The 25,798-nt window shown below is 40.0% G+C and overlaps 4 protein-coding genes across 5 annotated transcripts in view; 1 reads left to right on the forward strand and 3 right to left on the reverse strand.

The window, feature by feature from the left end:
• Nucleotides 1-2,302: 2,302 nt before the first annotated feature.
• On the reverse strand, nt 2,303-4,365 carry si:ch211-213o11.11 (probable G-protein coupled receptor). Its single transcript, XM_061041857.1, has one exon. It carries the CDS (start codon nt 4,220-4,222, stop codon nt 2,942-2,944), a length of 1,281 nt encoding a protein of 426 aa, XP_060897840.1. The 5' UTR covers nt 4,223-4,365; the 3' UTR covers nt 2,303-2,941.
• A 3,479-nt stretch (nt 4,366-7,844) lies between these two features.
• Nucleotides 7,845-11,166, reverse strand: LOC132978008 (uncharacterized). The gene is made up of 7 exons (XM_061042988.1): nt 10,835-11,166; nt 10,370-10,539; nt 10,124-10,280; nt 9,007-9,182; nt 8,558-8,786; nt 8,109-8,456; nt 7,845-7,973 (listed from the first exon to the last, which is right to left on the reverse strand). The coding sequence occupies exons 2-6, from the start codon at nt 10,523-10,525 to the stop codon at nt 8,254-8,256; spliced, it is 921 nt and encodes a 306-aa protein (XP_060898971.1). The 5' UTR covers nt 10,526-10,539; nt 10,835-11,166; the 3' UTR covers nt 7,845-7,973; nt 8,109-8,253.
• Nucleotides 11,167-11,315: 149 nt separating this feature from the next.
• On the forward strand, nt 11,316-17,320 carry rrp9 (ribosomal RNA processing 9, U3 small nucleolar RNA binding protein). 2 transcript variants are annotated; one of them, XM_061042989.1, is made up of 15 exons: nt 11,316-11,510; nt 11,631-11,722; nt 11,826-11,938; nt 12,029-12,096; nt 12,615-12,656; nt 12,773-12,899; nt 13,042-13,166; nt 13,263-13,355; nt 13,474-13,574; nt 13,663-13,797; nt 15,025-15,087; nt 15,217-15,374; nt 15,633-15,712; nt 15,876-15,949; nt 17,168-17,320. In XM_061042989.1, exons 1-15 carry the CDS (start codon nt 11,427-11,429, stop codon nt 17,268-17,270), a joined length of 1,458 nt encoding a protein of 485 aa, XP_060898972.1. In that variant the 5' UTR covers nt 11,316-11,426; the 3' UTR covers nt 17,271-17,320. The 2 variants fall into 2 exon arrangements, with proteins under 2 accessions (XP_060898972.1, XP_060898973.1); XM_061042990.1 differs by having other exon boundaries at nt 15,217-15,362.
• A 1,141-nt stretch (nt 17,321-18,461) lies between these two features.
• grm2b (glutamate receptor, metabotropic 2b) overlaps nt 18,462-25,798 on the reverse strand; it is a 28,835-nt gene continuing 21,498 nt past the window's right edge. Inside the window, exons 3-6 of the mRNA XM_061042991.1 lie at nt 24,942-25,779; nt 23,783-24,846; nt 20,506-20,698; nt 18,462-19,129 (exon numbers count right to left, since the gene is read on the reverse strand). Of these exons, the coding sequence (XP_060898974.1) occupies nt 19,056-19,129; nt 20,506-20,698; nt 23,783-24,846; nt 24,942-25,779 (2,169 nt within the window). The 3' untranslated portion in view covers nt 18,462-19,055. The remainder of the gene's footprint in view (nt 19,130-20,505; nt 20,699-23,782; nt 24,847-24,941; nt 25,780-25,798) is intronic.

Genomic DNA, 25,798 nt, shown 5'->3' on the forward strand with positions numbered 1-25,798 from the left:
CTAAGCTTAGCGTAAAGACCAAATTCGTTTGAGAAATGTTAAACAGCAAGCCTTCAAGTGTATAATACATTATGCACACCTGTGCTTCGCATTCACTTCTAGCCTTTATATGGTTTGTGGGATCTTATTGCCATGGACGTGAGTTTTTGCTGTGCAGCTGTAACAGGTGTACATGCAGAGCTGAGGGAACTCACTCTGTTTCTGTTTGATGGATGGTCCTGTGAAATAATGAGTTTCACTCCGACAGACAGCATCATCAATCACACCTCCTCCCTTTGATTTTTTAGCAGTGGTTCTCTCATTATCAACGTCTGTGACATAAGAGAAGCTAATCAGTTTTAAAGAAAACAACAGTAGCTGCAGCTCATAGAATTTCTATTAAATTTACCATAAAGTGCCACTGAAAAGATAAAACATACTCAGACAGCTATGAATTCTCATTTTCTGTAGAGAGCGTGGTGTGTTTGATCCACAATGCATACACTTTGCACAGTTCATGTGATTGTCTTAATTTAAAAGAAGCTGCCACTGAGAGGGAGGTCCTTCACTTTAATTAGCAACTTAAGCAGACAGCTCAGGCTTAAATATTCCTGTAGCTGGCAGATGAAACAGACATCAGCTCTTTGAACTGCACTGTTATCAACCTGACTGTCACCCTTATCATATCACTGTTTTACACAATTATTAGATATAAACTGGTAACTCAGGGTTAACTCAATAAGAATAAAGACTGATGCAATTACGTTTTCATTAGGTTATCTTGCTTCTGTCCACAGCATGAGCTCATAGAGAAATGCCAAGCAGTGGAAAAAGCAAAATCAAAGTATTTGTGGTTATTTTAAATTATTATCTAAATTCTAGACTCATGTGTATAAGAAGTCCAGCTTAGAAATGAAACTTCATACATTAACTATTAATTAAAATAATTTAAAACACATGCTATTTCCTATCGGTAATTCTGTTGTCATCTACACTTTGTGTTAGAGAGTGGAAGAGTATACATTTGTCTGTCATTGTGTTTTATATGTGTTTATAACAAACCTCTGTTAAATGATCATATCGTTTTTGAACATTGTTGGTTTGTACATAACTGTTTGTTAATGGCTGACTTAAAAGAATGGATTGTTTTCAAAGTTGTAATGGTACTCAGGTGCAATTATGTGAATGTGTTTACAGGCAGCGACCACAGACTGTCTCGATGTTATCATGCTTTATTTTTCCCTCTATTGTCAGTCGTTGACAGCGGCTTGACAGCAAATCCTGCATTTTGTTTTTCATTTGACCAATTTGTCATTTGAATCTGTTTCTTTATTGATGTTTATGTCTCTGAATAGGGTTTGTAAAAATGTTACTTTTTGTTTTACATGAACAAACTGTCCATACATCTAAAAAGAGTATTTAACAAGTTGTTTATGCTCATATATACATTTTTAAAAGATAAAATCCTTGTTGTTGAGCTGCCAGTATATCAAGAGGATTCCAGAATCAACCACTTCAGCTGTTATGAAATCGCATTTGCTCCTTATATAATCATGTGTTAACTGGGCTCAGACTTAGTCACAGGCTTTTCATAAATCGACATACGGGCAACATTGGAGGTCAGGACCCACACGGCCAAAGCTGTCTGCACAAAATGTCACACGGAACAGGTGCACAAAGGTGCTGGTTTTAGCTTAGTTGGTAGAACAGGCTTCCCATGCACAGAAGCTGAAGCCCTGGTCACGTTGGTCGCAGGATTGACTCCCAGTTTTATGCATGATTTTGCCCACACTCTCCCACACATGTCCTGTCTCTCTCAAGCTGCCCCACCCAAACAAACAAATTAACAAAAAACAGGTGTACATGCATGCGGGTTCAGGGTTACTGGTACATATTGTAGTGCTTATATTAAGTGATCGGAGGGAATGAGGAATTTGACTTTTGAGTATTTGTCTGGCGCACTTAAAAAAAACAACATATGAGATTGAGCTTGAGGATGCTTTGACATGCAGGACACATAATGGACTTTAATGGGGAGGTTCCGGCACTGTTTGTTTTTTTCACCCGGTTTCCACTTTAGTGTTGGAGGGTTTCTCCTGTAGGATTAATGATTATAAACGGACAGAGAGAAAAAATAGTAAATCATTCACCACTCTCAGAAATAGAATCATTGATTGAAATACTCAATCAACATTATTTGCCGCCCAATCCTTTACGGTAGCTGTACTGCCCAGCCTAAAGGATTTAACATGTTTACGTAACCATCGTGTTCAGAAGAACATGTACAGGTTGCATGTCGGTAATGTACAAAGGGATTAAACGCTTCTTTATTCTGATAACAGTTCATAGTAGCTATTGTTTATTTGCACATTTAAAGCAATAAGAAACACCTATGAACAAAAAGTGATGTGTCTCTGAGTACAAAAAAATTAATAAATGCTGTAAAATAAATACTACATGACAAAAACAAATCATTCAAACAAAAAAACATTTTTGATTCTTCATAAAAAAAACAAGGTGGAACTTACAAGGAGGGGAGACCGATTACTTTTCACTTAAAATCTGTTATTTCTGAAACTTTTCTACTGGTAGAGCTGTATACTCATACCGTCTTTACTATTCAAGTATTATGTGCATGTGTAAAAAAAAAAAAAAAAAAGGAATCATTACTGCAAAAAAAAGTCACTTGTCTTTTGTAACTATTAAAAACAAACTATCCAGATAAATTTTTTTAGAGTTATAATTTCAAAATAGTTCAATAAACTATATGTCCAGTGTGTAATCTTCACTTTTGGAAAATACATTTAAGATTCATAGACACAAATCTGATTGTTTATTTAATGATGCGGTCTTTGAGTATTTCACTGTATTCAGATAGAGTTGATTTTTGCAGACACCTGTGGATCACTTTTTAACTTGTAATGGTTTTTAGCTAAAGCTGTGGCACAACAGTGAGGTATATCTAACTGAACTCCTCTGGGATCTGTCCTGGTATCCTGAAACCAGTCTGCCCGCTTTGATCCAGAGTGCTTCTTGGACTGGATGTTGCAAAGCTGGCTCGTGTCTCTATGGTGCAGCTGGTCCTGTGGATGAACTGCAGGAAGTTCTCGTGGCCCGAGCCATCATGGCTGGAGACCGGAAGCTCCACTGTACGGGCTGAGTAGCAGCGCCTCAGCTTGCACAGCTCCTCTCTGATCTGTCGATTGAGAAGCCCGTAAAAAAATGGGTTGATTGCAAAGGAAGAAAACGCCAGCCAGGTGACTGCCTCCTCGAGATCCTCGTGAATCTTGGGTTTGGGGTCTAGCGTCAGGTGGAGGTGGAAAGCAAAGTAAGGCAGCCAGCAGATCAGAAACTGTCCAACAATAACCACTAAAGTGAGAGCAGCTTTGCCGCCTCCAAAAGGCCGCTCACGCATAATCCTACGTGGTGCATTACGGGTTGTGATGATAGTAGTCTGGCTGTTTATAGAGTCAGAGCGATGCTTCAGCTGACTGTTTGTCCAAAGGGGCAGAGGTCCGTGCTGGCGGGCGGCCACACGGGCCACCTTGTACACATTACAGTAAACAGCAAAAATCACCACAGCAGGCAGGCAGAAACAGGTGACACTGAAGAACACAGAGAAGACTCGTCTGTGGTCGCTGTGGCTCCAATGCAGCGAGCAGTGTGTAGCACTGATGGAGCTGGTGCTCCTGTATGATGGCCAGCCAAACACTGTGGACAACCCCAGCACTGCAGAGGCCACCCACACCATCACTATCACAGCCACGGTCAGCTTCAGCGTCATCTTGACCTCGTAGCGCATGGGGTGGACGATGTAGTAGTAACGCTCCACGCTAATGGCTGTGATGGTGAAGATGGAGGCAGCGATGAGGAACACATTGAGAAAGACATAGATCTGGCACTCCAGGACAGTGAATGTTACACCGGCAAAATACGGGGAGCTGGACAAAATCCCAAGAGGCATGAGCAGGATGGCACACAGCAGGTCAATGGCACACAGGTGGCACACAAAGGCAAACTTCCTGAGATGTGGCGCTTTAATGACAACAACCAGGACAGCCGTGTTGGCCAGAAGTGCCAGAACGTTCAGGGTCACCATGAAAAATATCCCTGTCAGGTCCTTGAAGCGTGTCTGTGAGTTAGGGAGGGTGCCCATCTGCCTGCTGGGAGCTGAGAGCAGAGGAATCCAAATAGTTCTGCTGTCATTGTGCTCAGCGGACAGAAGTGAGCTGTTTTTCTCCATGATTCATTTTAAAGGTTTCAAAATACACATCTGCAGGCCACGATCTCCCCTTGTTCAGTGAGGAGACAAAAGGATCCTTCAGGCATCAAATGAAGAACTCCTCAGTCCTGTGGTGGAGAAAAATAAAGTCCATTAAAAAGCAGAAATTTTCACTTTTACAACTGGAGCCAAGCTGGCATTTCTTTAACCACTTAGCTAAAACAAGCTGTGAAACATTCCCCTTTTACCCTTTAAACTGTTATTACAAACATGCTGGCTAAGAGATGACTATTTACACCATCAGCAGATAGTAGATTCTTTGAGCTACATTAGCGTTCATTCACAGTCATGTGTGAGACCACCCGGTGAAGTCCAATATTCACTCTTCTTTTTGTCTTTAAGCCAGATAAACGCAGTGAATCGTGTTAAAAGGGAACTCAAGCAAGTAAGCACTCTGCTTAAAGTTTGTGAACTTGATTAATTTTACAATTAAAAAAAGTCAAGTCACTGGAATTACATTTTTTTAAAGGGACAAAATAATTAGACATATAGTTCCAATTCAGAGCATGGAACTAAGTCGCTGCACAGAAGGATGAAGTGCTTGTTCATTTCCAACTCTTGACTTTACTTCAAATCTTCAGATATCATAACTAAGGCATCATCAGGGTGACAAAGTTCAGAGCCATGGAAGACATGATACAGCTGATACTAAGTAGGACTAACATGACCAGAAAATTGATCTTTTGGTATATAATGTGTGAAAAGGGGCTAATTGTAATTTTAGATATTAATAAGAAGTTACATTCATTAATTCTTATCTTCTCAATTATTATTGTTCATAATATATGCGTGCATTTAACAATCTAGAGATTCCTCCTGTGTCTGCACAGCGTACACGCGAACACAAACACACTGGACATAAACATCCAAGCAAGAAGAAACCAAACGGCACTATAATCAATAACTGTTCTCGTGTGTGGAATTATTAAATTGGGGTTGCTCTATATCTTTTAGTGAGGGAGAGGCATGATCAATAGGAATAATTCATAGAGGACGACCTGTCTCTCCTCCATCCATCCCCATCCTTTTGAAATGAAAGATAATGAGTGTGCTTGTTTTAGCCCAGCTGCAGGGAACTGGCTGCATTGATTAATATGTGTTCAGTGTCACCCTGCACAGCACCATCAAAGGGGAAACTTCTTACCATGACCCCTGATCAGTGTGTGACTCCTTGTAAATTTACAACCAGAAAGAAAGAACTAAATATTTGTGTTTGCTGTTCAATTTCATTTAACTTAAAACAGCAAATGTTGAACATCTTCTTGACATTATTTCTTTGAACTGTAAATACTACTTTGCTGTCTTTTATGTTCCTCCACATACATGTATCTACATCTATTATAATCAGGCTTGAAATGTATGACTAGGGAGGACGCTGTGTCCTAAATACAAGTGCTTGCTGACTGCCAGAGGACTGCTGATGCCCTGCCCTGCTGTAATCTTCTCTGGTGGAAAGCTACTGGCATGCCACATTAGCCCTGAGAATTATCCCCATGAAGTAGTACATGTACATTTTTAATGCATATTATATAAGTGTGTCCTCGTTTTCCATCATGTTCCAGTTGCAGCACAGCATATGCTGAATCCACATTTTTGCTACTGGGCAAGATGATCTCCTGTTGAATAATTCCCCATAAAGCCTCTTCTGATTAGAAGTTCCACAAACCTGAACTGTGGTTCTTCTTTGTTGATGCTTTTTTATGTTTTTCAACTTGAAGACATCAGCATTTACCATTTAGCATACAGCACTTCTACAATATCATTAGGATTATGGAATCATGCAGGTTGTTTAATCCCTCACAGAGCTGTGGTACAGAGAGTATTTATCCCATGCAGGGAAACCCGTTAATCCCACCGATTGTGATTCTTAATTATGTTAATACCCAATTTGTATGCATTTTGTGATTTTATCACATAAACCGTTTATGTTAATGCAAATTAAAGGGTAACAGCAATGACTGAATATGTATGAAAATGTAGCTGTCTAAAAGTCAATATAATTCATTTGTGTATATTTCTACAGTTAGATAGTAATAAGATATTGACAATGACTAGTTAATAGCATTTAGGACACATTGAGCAACGATGGAGTAAAAGACACAAAAAATCAGTAAGAAATCTGAAGGATGGCTCCAGCTTTAGCCTGTTCAAAACGACAACACATCTCTAATATTGTTTTAGATATCACTGGTCCCCTCCATTTTCTGACCTTTCCTAAAGCCCTGAATTTAACCTTAAATGCCTCTTTTCAAAAAGTGTGATCATGTCTGTAGTTGAAGAACATTTGAATTGACAGCAATATGTCAGGATCAATATATATAATTATGAATCAAAGCATGATTTGTACATTAAACCATTGGTGACTTAAACTTCCTGTTTTATTCATTTCTACATTTCAACACATTCACCTCTGTATGATGCTCTAACTATATTTCTGTTATTTCTCGTGTCTCTAGTGTATTTGAGTGACTTAAAAAAACAGAGAAATCATGGAACAAATAAGTAAATTCTGCAGATCTGCAGATCTTTGTGGAATCCGGAGTTATGGCAAGGAAAACATTCAAGAGTCTACTGTTTTTCTTATCAAATACATCACACATTTTGTCAGTATTTATATAAATTACACTTATCATCAAGTCTAACTTACTTACCAATCAACTTTTGGCTGCAGGTTCTCCCCAAAGTTTTAAGGATGTGAATTCAAGGTTCCTTTCAAGCTTCAAACTCAGTGTTCAGGTGAAGGTTCAGGCTCATTAGAAAGGCGGTCCATCTAAAAAAAAAAAAAAAAAAAAAGGTGATTTATCTGGACCTACTATATGCTAAATCTGTGATCAGCCACAAGAGAGATGGTCCTGGGGGATGTCTGATACAAACAGATAAAGAGAGGTAGTGAGTGTGTGAATATGTGTGTCCACTGAGACACCACAGCTGGCTGAGTGAAAGGAGGGAGGAGGAGCCGGCAACTAGCTTGTTCAAATCACATCTTTCAAGAGATGATGACTCCAACAAACCGCCACCCACTGCCATTAAGCATGTCCCCCAAACACACACACACACACACACACACACACACACACACACACACACACACACACACACACACACACACACACACACACACACACAGTCCGTACGTGGCGCTGACTGTCTCACACTGTTTTCTATGCCTCTGTCTTTACACACACTCCTTTATTCTGCTTCTCACAGAAAGAACAGACGCTAAAGTACTGACTGGATTTGTTAATGATGTTCTGCAATGAAAAAAACAATATTATCTTATTAACGTGGAGTTCATTTTTATTCCTTTTGGTTCTTGGAGTAACGCCAACCTTCATTGCACAACAGATAGTGAAGTTGATCATGCTTACAGGAGCAGAGCTCAGCGCTGACATCTGCTGGTTAATGAGAAAAATAAAACCCCACCCCATGAGGGCCAACTTCTTTGACTCCTCAACCTGAGATAACAGACAGATGAGTTCCAAAATTTTATTGCCACTTACACAGTCAAACACAACAGCGAGGGTGATGAAGATTGATTATCACTTACACTTCATTTTGGAACCGCAAAATACTACTCTAGAAACACAGTATTGTGGTTTAATGCACAGTGTGTCATCGACAACAGGGTACAAACTATTTTCCTATGAGTGAGAAACCGTTTTTAAATATCCTACTTTACACACGAAAAGTAACCCCAGTATGAATGGACTACCTCCAATTAAATAAGACACTTGATCGTTTTTAATACTCATGATTACAAATAAGACATTTTAGAGAGCTTCTTGAAGTATTTGTATGATCACATGATTAAACTCTTTGCAAACAATAAGACGACGGCAAGGTCAACATAACATAGGAAAAGTTATAAAAAGTGTGAAAAAAGTGACTTCAAACACTAGATTCCATTAGTTCATCAGTAATGTGTGGATTGACAGAAGGCAACCTGTCACACATTTCTATCACACATGACACATGAAGGCAGACTCAAAGGGCTATAACTGAGAATCACTTGTCATAGCTCCGTTTTCAGGGAGGAGTGAAGCATCTTGGCAAAGGCTCTGATCAAAAACGGCTTTGTGTTCAGCTTTTCCCAAACCCAGTCTCTTCTTTAATAGTTTGTCCTCATTGTTCAACTTTGTGCGGATTGCAGTTTTGATTTGGCTGCTGTCCACACCAAACTTGACCGTCACATGATCTGGAAGAAGAAACAGAGTAACAAACATATTCTTTATCATCTGTTTCACAGAGACGGCAATAATGTCTGTGTGCTTAAAATACAATAATGATTATGCAAACCGATTATGCTCCTCAGAATCTCAGGTGGGAGCTGAGGCTTGTGGCAGTCTTCTCCAGTGAAGGTGTTCCTGCGGCCCTGCAGAGAGTGTGTGGCCAAAGTTTCTCTGTCGAAAAGGATCATCAGTAGTGCTGACGTGTACTTCTTGTAGTCTCCGATCTCTGCAATGCGCTCGTACAGATTTTTGGGCACTCGAAGATTCTCAGCTAGATAGAGGAAGTTGTGATCATCCTTAGGGGGGAAAAAGAAATACAGCATTAAAGCTTTAAACATATTAAGACAATAAATGCAGAAATCTGACAACTCCATTTTTGTAAAATTGTCAAATATTGCTAAACCTGACAATCATCCAATCTCAGAACTGAACACTGACAAAACAACTTTTCCTGCCAAAAAAATTGAAGTGTACATTTCGCTGTTATAAGTTGACATGGAGTATGTGAGCACTGACCTCTGAGATGTTATGAACCGCTCTCATCTCTGCCTCAGGCTCCGCTAGGAAGGACATGTTGTCGTCTTGAGAGTTCTGTGTTGCCACTGCTGCCTCACCTCCTTGAAGAACGTGATCCAGAGTGACTCGAAGTTCATGTGCCGTGTGTCTCATCTGCATCATGAGAGTGTTCATCTCTGTGAAAGGAGTCAAATAACTTCAGAAATGCTGGAATAGAGTCATTTTGCCCAGAGAGTTGTTACAGTTTTTGGATGGCCTGTCAAGCATCAGCTCAAGGCATATTAAAGATTTTACACTGTTGAACATTTGCTCAACCAACAATCAAATCTAAATCTAGAAAATGCACGATATTTATGATCTTACTTTTATCTAGCTCAGTGTCAGCATGCATGTTCTATACTTATTTAAAAGGTATGTAAGAATAAGAAATACATGTTATGTCATTTTTTTTTCCAACAGGGCTCTTATTTTCAAATATACTCCTTTAAAGTTTCCTGAAAACGTAAATGTGTTTTCTTAATGCGAGTTATAAAGGGATGCTCTTTAGGAATATATGCTTTATTCAATATAAGGAAACATTTATTATAATTACTGACGCGTAATACTGGAAATGTTTTCTCTTTGCTTATGTCAACATTATTTGCGTCATCAGACGACCTGCCGTGCACTGACACAAAAAATAAATCTCTGGCTATCCCTCGGAATCGCCCACATCTAGTTTACTGGAAAGGTTTTTGTTTAAATCAACATCTAAAATAAAATGTTCTATTTTGTTACACTTTTTTTTTTTTTTTTTTCTTTTCCAGGGAACTTTTTCCACAATTATTCAAAAACGACAGAGTAGAAATAGTGCAGCGTGACCCGTAAACATATCAACTTTGGTCTATATTGAAACTAACCAAATAACCTATATGTGTAAGATGTGTTTAACTTCAGTTTGTAAATTCCTCTTTCCGTCATCAACCGTCTCCAAATTAACAGAAATGGCAGAGGACATGGCCTCGCTGGTATCTGCAGCCCTGCTCAGCTTGTGTTATCAGTGAGTCACTAACAATAGTGGTCTGTGTGGTCTTGGTGCTTTCCTTAATAAATAAATTAGTCAGCTGTTTCCACCCACCTTTCAGCTCCCTTAGCTCCCTCTCAGCCAAAATCCTACATCTGCGCTCATACTTGAGTTGTGCCTGCAGTTGCTCTATTTTCATGAGGAGACTGATGGTGTCTGTTCTGATGCCTGGGCTTGCAACATTCTCTTCATCAAATTCAAGGGGTTCATGCTGCCAAATGAGAAAGCCAAGCAAATTTCAAGTATTTACACAGACAACTGTTGTTTTAATGCTCAATTATAAGCGCAGAAAGCTCTCACCTCGTTGTTGAGGAAAGGTGAGTAGCCGGATTCATCAGCCATCCTGTACTTATCCTCCACTGGATCACAGCCAAAGCCCTGCACGTCAGGGCCGACTTTTATCATCTTGACTGACGGCTGTGATAGAAGCGCTCCTGCGTCTCTCTTGGGTGGCATTGGCCTAAAGAAATCTGTGGAGAGTCAAAAAATTGGCGCTGACACATCATGCATTGCTTTTTTTCTGTGCGAGGTGAAATAAAACTTTTTTAAGAAAAACTTTTTCATTCGCCTTGTTGTTTCCCCCCCCTACATGTATCACTGCGAGACAATATGGAAAGTTTGTTCACATTGCATCCCCTTCCCCCCACCTCTCCAACCCCTCCTACTAGCCTCCAGCTGGACCACTGACTGACAAACACAGTCTCCCCCAATACATCTTCAAAAAGTCTTAAATCGTTGTTGTTACACGGTTCACGAGAGGCTCACCTGGCTGTTCAGCTTGATTTCAGGGATATACTGCACACACAGTTACAGAGGACACAGACAGCGCAGTAAATAAAAATACTGCGTAGTAGAGGAAGTAGTAGTACTACTGCAGTAGTACAGTAAATAGATCCTCGTACAATTAGAGCTAATTTTTAACATCCGTGCAAAATGTTTCCGGTTCAGTAATTGTGAAATACTCCTCCTACATATCTCACTTAATATTCAAGGTAGGCATGTGTATAAGATGACTCTGTTGAAAAAAACACAATTTTTACAATAATATCCGGAACAAAGGTGCGAAAATGAATTCCCCGAGGGAAGTATTTTGCCCCAGTACAGTTTCCTGCGCTTCAAAGTTCACAATTCAACCAATGGAAATGTAGGGTTTTGATAAAAGGCGGGACAATATGGAGCACGTGTGAATACCAGCCAATCAGCGCCTGCGTTCTCAACGTGACTTCCACTGTGTAGTTCGGTTGCAGTGAAACCATGTGGGTCCAATGTTGACTTGCTGTCTAAGGGAAGTTGTGGAGCTAACTCTATCTCTCTACGGTGGTCGTTTAAATCAAAGCCCTTCTTTTGGCGTCTCACAATGTCTTCGTCTTTCTTTATAAAGAAAAAGGAAACCCCTACATTTATGAAAAAGGGAAAAAACACAACTGGACCAAAACGAAAGGTAAGTGAGCTGGCCTGTTAGCATCTTTCCTAGCTACCGACTTACCTGATTTAAAGCTTGTCATGCTGTTAAAACTCTGTGTGTCACTACAAACCACCTGGTTCTCTTCCTCTGCTGCAGGGCGATGTGGACTCAGTTGGGAAAAGCAAAGCTCCGGCAAAGAAATCATCAAAATACAACGAAGAGATTTCAAGTGACTCTGAAACAGAAAGGTTCATTTCTTACTCACTTTCAGCTATTTGTCAGAATTCAAGCACACAATCAATCCAATGCTTTAAAAAATCGTGGGGATTTCTTGGGTTTCTTCCTCCACAGTCCTGTAGTGCCCAGGAAAAGACAGTCCAAAGAACAGACTGATTATGATGAAACACCACAGGAGAAAAAGCTGAGATTAGCCAAGCTGTACCTCGATCAGCTGAAGGAAGAAGGTAAGCATGTTTCATGTATACAGACAAACTCCCATATGTATATACCAATATATATATATACATGTTTATTTTGTGATCTGATGTCATTAGAGGAGAAGAAAGCAGAAGATGAGTCCTTCGAGACCGATCTGATTGCTGGCAGACTTCAAGAAGAAGTGGTAAGAGTATCTTCAAAATACATTTTGTATTACTCGTAATTTTACTTCTGTCCTTCACTACCAAACCCCCTGAACTCTTAGATATATATATATATATATATTTTTTTTTTTACAGTGAAGTTGCAGTTTGATCATGACATTTCTTTCCATGTGTCTTCTTAGTTAACAGCTTCCATTATCAAGCGGAGTGATACTCTGAGCACTTTAATTGATCAGCACTAAACAGGACATGACTGACTTCCAGTTTTCCCCGTGCTGGGAGCTTTGGTGATTTGTGCTGTGTTAAATCTAGTATTTGAAAGATGTTGTGGATCTACTGTTTTAACAGATTTTAAATTTGAAGGTTAAAATTTTGATCAGCCAGAATAAAATCTCTCTTTTTTTTTTTTTTTTTTGGTGGAAATAAAATCCACGTCCTTCTTGTAAGAAAGCAGTCGTTTTATTTTAAATTGAATGTGTTTGATTAATTGCCACACACTGCTCCTTGTTAGTGATCGTGCTGTGACTGTCATTTTCAGCTCGAACAAAAAGGGATGCTTCAGCGTCTTCTTGCCAAAGAGGTAAGTGTGGTGTGTTTAATTCAATCCCCCCCTCCCCCCCTGTGTCCTCTAATGAAGAAGGGGATGAGCCTTAAAAAGACACACTAACATTGGTTGAATTTGGACTCTGTCTTTAGCTCATTCCACCAGATGCGTCAGAGATCAGACTGTTAAGAGGACACAAACTTCCAATCACCTGTTTGGTCATCTCCTCTGACGACAAGTTCATCTTTTCTGCTGCTAAAGACTGCTTCATCATCAAATGTAAGTATACACTTGAACCATGTTAAATATCGTGTGTTGTATTTCAGAAAGATTAGTCATTGTTAATAATATTGTTCTTGTTCTGACGCTTGTGGTTTTAATTTATTGGTCTGAGTTCAGCATTGTTCTGATTTCTTTTCAGGGGATGTTGAGAGTGGAAAGAAACTGCATACAGTACCTGGTGGAAGGAAAGGTACGGAGGATCGGCATGTAGGACACACAGCACATATTTTGTGTATGGCCATTTCATCCGACGGGAAATACTTGGTGAGTAGATCTCTCTCTCTCTTGCATACGTTTGACAATTTAAGAAAACCAGTACGTTCACATTTTGACAGCTGCCTCTCTCTCAATATTTTTTAGGCCACTGGAGACATGAACAATCTGATCATGATCTGGGAGGCGGAGACATGTAAACATCTTTATAAATTCACAGGACACAAAGGCCCTGTGTCGGTTGGTACTCCCTCTTTTTCTTGCTTGTTGAATAAAATAATTCCATAGGTTGGGCAACTTTCTCTGTACTTCTGAAGTGCTCCAGTGAATTATATCATGTCACGTCTTTCTCTCGCAGGGTCTTTCATTCAGGAAAGGAACTCACGATCTGTACAGCGCGTCTCATGATCGCTCAATAAAGGTGTGGAATGTGGACGAGAACGCTTACGTGGAAACTCTGTGAGTGACTGGTCAGGCAATGATTCCGCCGTGAAATACACATTGGTCATGAATGTGCGACCTTAATTGAGATTGTGCCTTACTGTAGATTCGGACATCAGGACGCCATCACAGGGCTGGACAGCCTGAGCCGAGAACGCTGTGTGACCGCGGGAGGGAGGGACCGCTCAGTGAGGGTGTGGAAAATAGCTGAAGAATCTCAGCTGGTGTTTCACGGACACGAGTGAGTCTCTTGCTGTATCTCACCTGTTGTTTTCCGTGACGATGTTTGAACCCTTGAGGTCAGATGTTTCCAGGTGCGGTGCCTGTTTTCTGACCCGCTTTAAAGACTGTGACGCAAAGTAACGGATGCATAGACACTTTAACAATGCTCAAGTATGGAAGCATACGTTTTCAATACTTTAAAGTCTAAAAGCAATCCAAAAATATTGATCCAATATGAAGTTTAGAAAATGATTGTTGCTGCAGTTTTGTATGTTTTCTGTAAGCTTAACTCAATGTAGCTGACGCTTAAAGATTATATAAGGCGTTTTTTTTTTTAGATAGAAACTAGTCTTAACAGTAATTAGGATTAATTTTATTTTAGGCCACTTTCATCCTGACACCCCGAGAATCTTGTAGAGAGGCACTGGCAGATGTTTTAGTTTTTAAAATCTTGAAATTGCTAAAGAATTCTGTTTATGTTAAGTGATTCACATCACAAACCAACGGCTCCGAGCTCTGACTCCACATCCTCACTCTCTTCCGTTTTTGAATATCAGCTACTTTTGTATAAAATGCCTTCTTTAAGAGTTGGAGCCCCCCCCCCCCCCCCCCCCCCCCACCACCACCACCACCACCACCACCTTGTTATCCTCTGCCAACACATTTGCTGACTTCCACTGCACATCAACTTCAAAATGAAAAAGTAAGCGCTGACCCCAGTGGCCTCCTTGTTTACGTGTTTATCGTGCGACAGCTTGAAGAGTGAAGTCTTTGTTATTGTTTTTTTGCACATGGGCGTTAAAGGCCGTCTAATATCAGACACTTTTAAAATCCAATGTGAACAGCCAAACAAAATAGAAACATGAGTGAAGCTCTTAAGCTTACAGCGTTAAGAATGTCTCAGAGTATTCTATAAGCATCTTGACAGCTCCAGACATCAAGTAATAGTCAATGTAAGCTGTAAACCAATCACATATCAGGTCAAAACAAACAGTCACTACTGTATGCAGCAGATTAGAAACAAACCAACTGATGAACAATTCAAGGAACTGATATCAATCCAGCAAATTTCTGTTTTACTGTAACTGGTATCAAGTGTGACTGACAGTTTTGGTTGTCCCTAGCGACAGGTGTACAGTATAACATACATCAATGTGAGATTAAAAAGTAAAATATCATTTTCTGTTATTGAGCTAGTTCACGTTGGCATCATTTCTTACTTTGCGACTGTTCTGTCTTTGTACAGGGGTTCAATTGATTGTATCCAGCTCATAAATGAAGAGCATATGATCACCGGAGCTGATGATGGGTGAGACATTCACAGCTTTTACACTCGTTTATTTTTTTCCAGTCTTCTTCTAGCTCTATTAACATATCCTTTTATTTATCTCTTTTTTTGTGTGTGTGTTCCCTCCCTCAATGATCTAAATGGCATCAGCTCCGTGTCTCTTTGGAGTGTCAACAAGAAGAAGCCTCTCAGCACAGTGAAGCAGGCTCATGGTTGCCATGGTGATGCAGGGCTTGAACAGCCTCACTGGGTCGCTTCGGTAGCGGCGCTTCAGAACTCGGATACCGTAGCCTCAGGTGCCTCCGGCTGTGAGAGTCCTTCTCCTTACCAGCTTTCTAACCACACACAAACACACTCTTCATGATATATAGGGCACACTGAGTTAAAGACTTCACAGTTTTATTGTAGTAATGAACGTTTTATTGACATGGTTGATAGATTTAGTCCTCATTAGGTATCCTATGCACTCATAATTAGAGACGTTATAGCAGTTATTTTAGCTAAGCTCTTCTTTTTTTTTACTGCTTTATTTGGTTATTAAAGTTTGGTTGTTTTCTTCTGTGCAGGTTCACACAACTCTCAGGTGCAGCTGTGGAAGTGTGGTCAAAATTACAGAGGACTGGAGCCTTTATTCAGCATACCTGTGGTGAGCTCTTACTCCCTCTCCCCTCCCTGTTTAAAAAGTGACTTTGACACAAGAGGGTTTTTTTTTTTTGTTTTTAACTAATTATACACATTATTTTCCAACTAAAATAAATGGCTGTCCTGAAATGTCTCATTGCATCTCTTCCTCTCCCTTTCTCTCCCAGCCTGGCTTCATCAACAGTCTGAAGTTTTCCAGCTCCGGTCAGTTCTTGGTGGCAGGAGTTGGACAGGAGCACAGGTAACTGAACTAATGATCATGTTTCCATAGAAACTGCCTGTATGCATCTGATCAATTCCTAAATGTCAGCGCAGGTTCATGTTCAGTGAATAAATTGTCCACTAGATGGCGGTGTTCTCATTTGTTCTGCGTTCTCTCAGACGACGTGATAACAACTTTAAGATTAGAAGACATTCAGGAACAGATTTATTCACCTTGTAAGATTTAAATTTTTAGGGTTTTTTGAAGTTTATTTTTAACTGTTGAAAAATACAAGAAGACAAGTTTAAATTGCAGAGGTTGTTGCTGCTGTGGTTCGGCAGTACATGTTGAAGACTTCTGGATGTCTCATTTAAAATAGCCAAAGCATGGATAAACCAAACCAGTAAACTTTGGAAGAAAATGGCAAAAAAAACAACACAATTTTTATGATCATATTCAATTATTTGTACCTGGAATAATAATCCGAAGTGAATTTTGTATAACTAAATAGCCTTTTTTTTTAACCTTACAGTGGATCAAAATTATAAATTAATTCTTTATGCTACAGATCAAATTATCAGATCATAACCGTGAATCAGACTTAAGTGGAATTACTTATTGTCAGTGACCTTTAGGACCTTTTCATATCCACTGTTAACCACATTGGGGCACACAACCGTATAGTAATCTGACCTCAAATGGATTTCGAGGGTTCCCAACTGTGGTTTAAAACAGGTTTTATGACGATGTGATGTTTCTTCTGCTCTCTAAAGTTAATAAAGAAACGGCTGATAAAAATCACAGCCGACAGTCTGATCATAACCTGAAGTTTATTGTGCCTCCAGCCTTTTCCAGAAACTTCTGCAACCAGCATTATCAGACAAAACTGTTCAGGCTTTTGAACTTCATAATCCAAAACCACTTCTTTTTAGCAGATCAGAGATTGAATTTTACTATCCAACAAAGACATTTTACATTCAATGCAACGCAGCGTTAATGACTGATTACAAACTGATTTATTCACTGATTTTTCACGAAGAAACAAAGAGGCTTTGAGGCACTGATAGAAGAGTTTACAACACATTGAGAATATGAACATTTGAGCTGCAGTTTCTTGGTCCATCAGTGTAAAAAAAAACAAACTATTAAGACAGCAAAGGAGAGTGGAGTACAAGCTTTCATCTCGTCTCCGCTGTGTTTCTGTTTTTGAATTCCATGGGCATGATGTGGACTTTTTGTTTGTGTGTTTCTCTGCAGGTTGGGTCGATGGTGGAGAATAAAAGAGGCCAAGAATGGGATATATGTTATTCCTCTGAAAAGAAAACCACCTAATCCAGAGGAAGACAAGATAAATGAATAGTGGACTGTTAAGTGTTTTTTTTCTTTTGTAAATTAAAGATTTAAAAACTGCGTAATGTGTAATTTTGTATCCTCATTTGTAAGAAAAGAACGTGCATATTCTCAAATAAAAAAAGTCAGTAATATGTGTATGAAAGATTTCTGTGAGAGTCTCTCCTGTGAATGGTGTTCTTTAATTGTGGAAAAAACCTCATCAGCTTTAGTGAAAGAGGCTGCAGTATGTGCATGTTGGGCTTGATGTGGATTCATAAATAACTGAGGCTGTGTTGAAGGAGTGTGTTCATCCTGTCTGAGCTGACAAAAAGCCAAGAACAGATCCAAGATCCAAACTTTAGTTTCTAATTAGGTAGCTCTCAATTATTTGAGAAATATTTTAAAAGTGTCTCTTTATTGAGTAGATGACATTTTCAAAGCTATTAGGAGCTGCTTAAAAAAAAGAGTATCCTATGTATTTCAATTTCCTGCAGAATCTTTTCAATTTTGCAATATGTCAGGGTGCTGGGGGCCGGGTGGTTGGCACGCTCACCCTGTGTTAGGAAGCTGTGGTCTTCCAGGTGACCACAGGTCAAAGCCTTGATCAATTTGTTTAAGTTTTGCTGCAGGTTTCCTTTTTCCCTTTTAGGTAGGTTTCCTCTGACTGTACTTTAACTTTATTTCATCTCTTAAACCTGCTCATGATATGGTCCAATGTAAGTAGTAAAGGAAAACTATCTGCCCTTTTTTGACTTTCACTGTTTGTCATGAATGTAACTTTTGTAGGTTTTCTTGGTGTTCATTTAACTGGTAGCAACAGATGAGGCAAACCGTGGGCGGGTTGTTTGTGGATTGTTATAATAATTTAATATCAGGAATCTCCGCTCTGTAATCAAGATTAAAAGTGACTCTTTGATGAATTCTTTCTATTGGCACTGTACATATATGACTGCACATCTCAACCTGTCATAGAGAGATAACTAGAGCTTAGACATATGAACACCAAAGACAAGTCTGTGTATGAGAGCAGTTAAAGTCTGTAACACAAACTTATCGTCCTCGTGTTGTCCCTTTTTAAGTTGAAAAAGTTAAGAACATTTGAATTTAAGTGCATTCAAGCAAAATGACAGACACTTATGCGTCAGTTATTTTTTTGTGCAAAATCAAACACTTATAGGATCTGAAAAGCTTGATTATAAGAACTGAAGTTATGAACACATTGGTATTTAATATTTTAATAATAAAAAACATTTTATTTACATGAATTACAGAAAAGCACACATTGTTATACCGTTACACACATGTCCTTTATATTGTCTAGTTGCCTACTTTTCATCACATTTACTATGATTAGTCACATATTTTAACAGAAGGGCTTAATTTATTTCATAGCATATTTTTTATGTCAATGTCTACAACATTTGGATATAATCACTGCACTGTAAGGACAAGATAAGAACAGCTGTTTGCTTTGTTTAACACTATTTGCTTCACAAGCACCCATTTGACAACAAGACTGTTTAGGACAAGGCACGGTGCATTTAATCACATCTATCTGTAAACCAAGGAGATCACAGCATATTAAATCTATACAAAAAAAGGCTTTACAATTGGTACATACTGCTCGCTGTGGGAACACCGTTTAGCTTTCACAGTTAGAGTTAGCTTTGCTGCTGTCAGTCAGTCTACACACACAGAGTTATCTCTCTGCGCCATGTTGGATGGCAGGAGGGCTCCAGCACAACCAGCTTTGTTTCATGGAGGGATGACTGATGATGGGGTTGGTCTCTTGTGCTTTGAGAGAAAACCTTTTTCACAATGAGGATGTTGTCGAGTCCACCACCTCGCGGCCATTACAAACTGCTGGCACGTAGTTAGAGGCTGATCCTGGGAGAGTAAACACAACAAAGTTAGACAGGCCAGAACTTTTTCACTGGTGGAAAATACAACTGTATACCTGAGATAATAAAACCCACAGGTCTATGGAGGTGGAAGGTAGCAGACAGGTCTGTGCTTGTTCCTTTCACAGTTTCGTCGGATGTCGGTTAACATCCAAACTATTCTCACAGGGAGTTAAATAATTAAGTAACTACACTTATTAAATGAACTGAGTGCTTCTGTATTATGCTATTGTACACCTATTCCACTAAATACTACATGTACATAGAATGTTTTTCACAGCTCTTTTACTGGTAAGAACTCCCTATCAGAAAAATAAACAATCAGCTCACAGAATATTTTTCATTGTAACGGTTGAACTACTCAAAACCGGCTCCAGAGTGACTAACACTGTAACACGATCAAATGAATACATGAATCAATCTGTAAGAACAACCCAGAAAACTATACTGTAAGCAAAAGAACAAAGACAGTGGCATTTTGTTTGAATAATAATAAACATGTATGTACACTACTACCTTCTTATATTTTGAAATGCAGGTCTTTCACTTTATTTCGATATTCCTACAGAGTCATATTTCTACTTCAATAAAAGCTCAGAACTCTCCTTCCACCAGAGCAACACCATCAGAGTCTCATTCATGATACAATCATTTCTGATGTATTTAGTCTTAGTGAAGCAATCACATTTACATGAGTGTTTATCCTTAACACTCCAGGAAGAGTTGTGTCTTGTATTTTTGTGCTTAATGATTCTGAGAATGTAAGAGTGACACTTATTTGCACTATGCCAACTTTGTTTGTGTTTATTTTTGGAGTTAGTTCTATGAATTATTTGTCAGTTAATTAAAAAAGCTTAAGATAAGACTTGTCAACATGAAAAGAAACTTAATGACTGGATTTTAATTGCTCAGCCTCAACAACATATATTAATTTTTTTCATTCTCTGGTTTCTCTGCTCATAGTCTGTAGTCCATCCACCAAGTCATTATCTATTCAGCTTATACTATTAAAGGTTGTGGGTGGCTGGAGCAGATCACAGCTGTCATTTGGTGAGAAGCAGGGAACACCCTGGACAGGTGCTTATAGACTTGTTTCACCAAAAGAATGTAAAGATATGTCTTGAAACAAATGCACAGTGTATCATACAGTACAACATTTAAACATTATGAAATGCAGCCAGTCTGCCGTGTATGTCAAGTTGCCACCCTCTTGTTAAATGTAGTATTATAACTTTTATCTGTCCAAATTGTGATAAAAATTAACAGTCAAAAACACATATTAACACAGTTGTCTCGGTGCGTTCCTAATAATGACCAGTACTTTATAGAGAAATAAGAATGAGATACAGTGGATGTTTGTACCTTTGGAGTAGCTGGAGCTGGGGGCGGAGGCCGAAGCAGACACTGTGGCACTGAAACGGTTGGCCGTGACTCTGAGTGAGGCCACGTTTTTCTGGGGCTGAAACAGGATGATGTGAATTTTCGGAGCAAAGAGGCAACCGAGTACCACGGAACCACTCAGACTGACTGAGATACACATGGTGGTGGTCTGCACCTGTGAGGGGCAGAGAGAGTGATGAGTATGTCAGCCTGCACTTACATTTCCTCCTTTTTGTCTTCAAAAGGAAAGAATGACGTTTGCTCAAAGACCACCTGGCGCGCACACACACACGCACACGCACACACACACACACACACACACACACACACACACACACACACACACGCACACACGCACACACACACACACACACACACACACGCGCACACACACACACACACCTGCAACTTACAGCCTTTGATGAAAACTGTTCTCTCACAGTTTGTATTCTTTTTCTCCTTGAATTATTAAGATCTATGATTGAATGGGATTAATTCCTTCTTTTCACTATCTTGGGTTCCAAAACCCTTAAACCCATTCCCTGTTAAAAAAAGCCTCTCACAAAAATATCTTCCTTTTTATCGTATATATGTCTTTCAACCCCCAAAAAAACCCTCGACTCCTCTTTCTCTCATCATGCCTTGCTCTGAATGGGGGGGGCTAAATTGTCTCCCTTTCCCTACAATGGTGTGTTCACTCAGTTCTGAAACTTAATTTTCCTGCATTATTTCCCTGTTATATATTTGGCTTCTACTGGCTAATTGATTTTTTCTTGACTGCAAATTTAATTTTCTTGTTTTGAAACCATTTAAATGAGCCAATATTTAAATTTATGATCATTAAACACAAAGGAAATGTTTGTGTTATATTGAACCTAGATGATACAATGTCAGGTAGTGTGTTTTAATTGTATTCAGTCACTTTAAAACATACCACATTTCCTTTATTTGCCCTAAGTTGTATCCCAGAGTCATTCAAGAAAACTATCAGAATGCCCTAATGTTTCATGAGTAACTATTCCAGGATTTCCATTTCCACTTTGAATTATTTATGCATGTGTGAAGTTTTCATTTATGTATGTTTTGAAATTCAAATGGTGTATCTGTATGTGCATGAGAAGGAGTGTGATAAGAAGAAGAATGTGGAATAAGCTCAGCTGGCTCTCCTGTAAAGCTCGGGCTCTGTTAGTCATATTTCAGCTGCTAATGTGAGCTGACTGCTGGGGTCATCTTCCTGAGAACCACCTCTTCCCACCCCACCGGTCACCCCTGCAGTCCAGGAACTTCTATTTGCAGAATCACAGCATGAAGTGAAATCCCTCCTAAACCTATTTCACAACAACAACATAGCAGAAATATGAGAAGTCCTCACACATCCAAGCTTTGGCCTGAAGTGGTGAAAACGTTGCAATGAAACTGTTAATATTACTTCGACTGTCTTCTATCTGCAGGTACTCATCTATCTCAGGCATGAAGATGTCTTTCTGGCAGCTGTTTAAACCATTCTTTATACAAACAACAACAGAAATAAAAGGGCTTACTTTGTGAGTGATAGCGCACTAAAAATGGGCAGCAAAGAAAACCAGGTTATTTACTTAATTTAAATCTCCTGTTAAGAGTTTAAATCTGTAATGAAACAGACTGAAATCAATATTGAGGCATCTACATGACATACAAAAGCAAACCAGACCATCACAGAGATTATTTATTATACTATATTGAATTAATTCTAATTTCTGTAACTGCTGTGACGGGGTCAGTGTCGGATGAGGGGATGACCAGTATGCTGCAGAGACAGACCAATTAAAGAAGGATGAGTTTTTCATCAGTAAACACTACTTACATACTGTTTGTACGACAAAGACATGATCAGTAGAGGTAATCATCCCGCTTTGTCCACAGTTAGTGCTGTGTAACTCTCTTTATGTTTATTTCACATTTTTTATTGTAATTGATTTTATTGATCTGTGTAAATATAAATGTGTTACTTTTCATCAAAAAAATTAAATGCATTATGTAAAACGACTTCTAAAATAAATGACACCTTAGACTTGCTGGCTCCATCTGTGCAATCCTGAGTTCTTCATTATTCACTGGGCAACAAGGCCAGCCTCTTATTAGAATATTTCTGTGCTGTCCAACCCTAATTTGAAATGTGGCGATAGAACCCACAGACATTATTATTGGTGTCACACGGAACCAAAGCATCAAGGTCTCTGTTGCAGTGCCAGACCTCTTATTCATTCAATTAGCGCGAGTGCGTCCTCTCCAGTATGAAGCCTCACAATGTTCAGCCGATTTCATACATCCCACTGAGGATAAGGAAAGGTGAAGGTTTTTTGGTTTCATCATTGGGATGCAAGAAATAGTGATCACTACAGACATGAAAAGCCTCAGGTACCTCATGATGATACAAAGCTTGTGTGATCCTGGACCTCCCCCCATCTGTTTGCACAACAAAGGCCTTGTTGAATACCCCAAACCAAACACTTTGGCAGTACCCTTGAGTGTGCCTAAGGGAACAGCACTCATAATTTACATGGTCTGTCAGCTTTATGCTCCTTTTTTGAATTATCTGTCTTATTGTAAACTACATAGAGAAGCAAATGCATTTATACTTGCAGCTATATAATTTGACATTGAAAAAAGAAAGTTATGTATTCAAATGTCTGCCCTATTTGGTAATCTATGCAGATCCAAAGCATTTCTACAACATCTTTTGAGTAATGCAGGGTAAATGCAAAATTTCTGTAAAGGCTAAAGGCTGCAAAACGTAACCCCCATGAGACAACTCTGCAGCAGCATACCAGTTTGTGTATTTCTAGGACTTCTATGGGTGATTTAGCTTTTGAATTGTATAACAAAACCTCTAATTTATCTCAAGAATGTATGTTTCCCTCTCAATGTGTCATTAATCATTTAATAAAACTATGATTAAATGAATCAGTTTGACTGTTATTAATTATTTGCATCTGTATATTCCAACTTGATCCATCTCTGGCGTCTTTGTTCTCGCCTTGAAAGATCCTTCAACCAACATAAAAGGAAAGCTCGCTCTTTCATGGGTTTGGGTAACAGTGATCAAATAGAATCTTAAAGTGACACCTTCTTCTTCAGGAATGCTGAACACACTAGGGATAGTCATTTATAGACTTTGTTTATGTTATTCTTCAACAGGGGGCTTGAACAATTCCTCGAAAAAATCTGTTATCATTATGCAATTTAATGACTTTATAAATAGCATTTTCTTGGTAGTTACCCTATAGTCGCTTGCAGTGACATAGAAGATGGGCTGGAAAGCGAGCCAGATGATGCAGGTGGTGTACATGGTGAACCCAATGAACTTCGCCTCGTTGAAGTTTTCAGGGCACTTTCGTGTCTTGAAGGCGTAGACAGTGCAGAGGATGATGAGGATGCAGTTGTAGGTGAGGGACATGAGCATACTGGAGTCCTTGCTGTTGCACTTCAGGGTGACTACATCTCTCCTCTCCGGGCTCAACTCTTTCCTCACCCCTGGCACTTCCACCAGCAGCCAGATAACAGCCACGAGCAGCTGGCACGAGATGAGAGCACCGCAGATTGCTACCTGTGAGGCAGGGCTGATGAAGCGCGGCCGTTGGGCTCCATCCTTCACCCCGCTGAAGATTCGAGCGATTCGGTTGGTCTTGGTTAGAAGAGCTGAGTAGCACACTGCAAATGAGGTGCCCAGTCCTAGGCGTCGTAGGGTGCAAACAACGGTGGAAGGTTTGGTGATGTAAATAAAGGTCATGAGGTAGCACATCAGCACTCCCAACAAGAGGATGTAGGAGAGTTCACGTCCGCTAGCTTTTACAACAGGTGTCTCATTGTGCTTGAAGAACAGGCCAATGACTGACAGAGTGCAGATAATACCAAGGCAGGAGATGGTAACGGGTCCAATTGCCCAGGCATCCTCCCATCGGATATATTCTTCAGGCAGATCGTAGCATCCAGTCAAGTTCGCCAGGGGCCACTGACCAAAGCTGCAATCGGCGCAGGTAAACTCATCGTGCAGGTATTGGTAGGGCTGACAAGGGATACAGATCCAGCAGCAAACATCCCCAGGCTGCATACTCTTGACCTCATTCTTCCTGCAGGGGTCGCTGCACTGGGAGGTGGGTGGTACTTCCCCTCGCCAAGGTACCAGGGAGGTATTCAGAGTTAAGTTCTGGTCCCAGTAGCCGACTTTCTTGTAGATGAACTTCCCGTCTTCTTGGTGGTAATGAAAGATGTTGTAGCGACTGATGCTGTCGCCGAAAGAGTCGAAGCGCACCATGTTTTCTGTGTCTGCTGGTCTGAAGGGAGCTGGTAGGAAGAATAAAAAATCAGGAATGTTTACTTAAGGTTATGAGATTGCCATATAAAAGTGAATATTAAAGATTATTCATTGCTGAACTGACCTTCAAACTTGGTCTTCAAGATGAACTCTTTGTAGAATCTTTTTCCGTTGCCTGGTTTCATTGCATCACAGACCTTGGATGTGTTTGAGCACACAGCTTGCCTCATGTTGTGCAGAGCATAGGCCATGGCATAGACGGCATTAACCACAAACATGATCTTAGACTCCTGCTCAAAAGTTCCATCTCGTAGGCTGTGTTCACTGCAGCCAGGTTCCTGCAGGCTGCAACCAAACCGGTGTTCCCAGAACTCTTTAAACCAGGGGTTCCTCATGTTGGTGTAGGGGTTCAGCTTGGTGAAGTAGTCTTCAAATTCTCGTATCGGGTAGGAAGCTAATTCAATGGTAAAAGCCCGGTCTGCCGCAGCCTCACTCCCTCTCACCACACTCTCCTGTGCTCCCCATCCATCACTGGCTACCCAGGTGAAGCTGACATTCATACGAGTGGCAGCAACCAGCAGCTCACGGGCGTCTTCGCTGCGGGTGAACAGGATCACCACCTTTGCGTTGGACTTCTGCTGCAGAGAACGGATCACGTTGTCATAGCTCTGGCGGTTCATGGAGCGGCTCACTTTAGCTGAAGTGGCGATGCAGATTTGGCGAGTGCGGGCTTCCTGCTGGAAGGCATCGATTCCAGTCTCACCATAGTCACCCTCTGACGCTACTGTTGACACGTAGGTCCAGTTGAAGAAGCGTAGGATCTCAGCTATGGCCTTGGCCTGGTAGAAGTCCGGAGGAACAGTGCGGGCAAAGTAGTCATAGCGGGTCTTATCGCTGAGCTTTGAACTGGTTGAAGCATAGCTTATCTGAGGGATCTGGAATAATCGCAGGAGATTGGCCACCTGGAAAAACATAAAGAAA

This window comes from Labrus mixtus, chromosome 7 (genome assembly GCF_963584025.1).
Source record: "Labrus mixtus chromosome 7, fLabMix1.1, whole genome shotgun sequence".
Taxonomy (NCBI): Eukaryota; Metazoa; Chordata; class Actinopteri; order Labriformes; family Labridae; genus Labrus; species Labrus mixtus.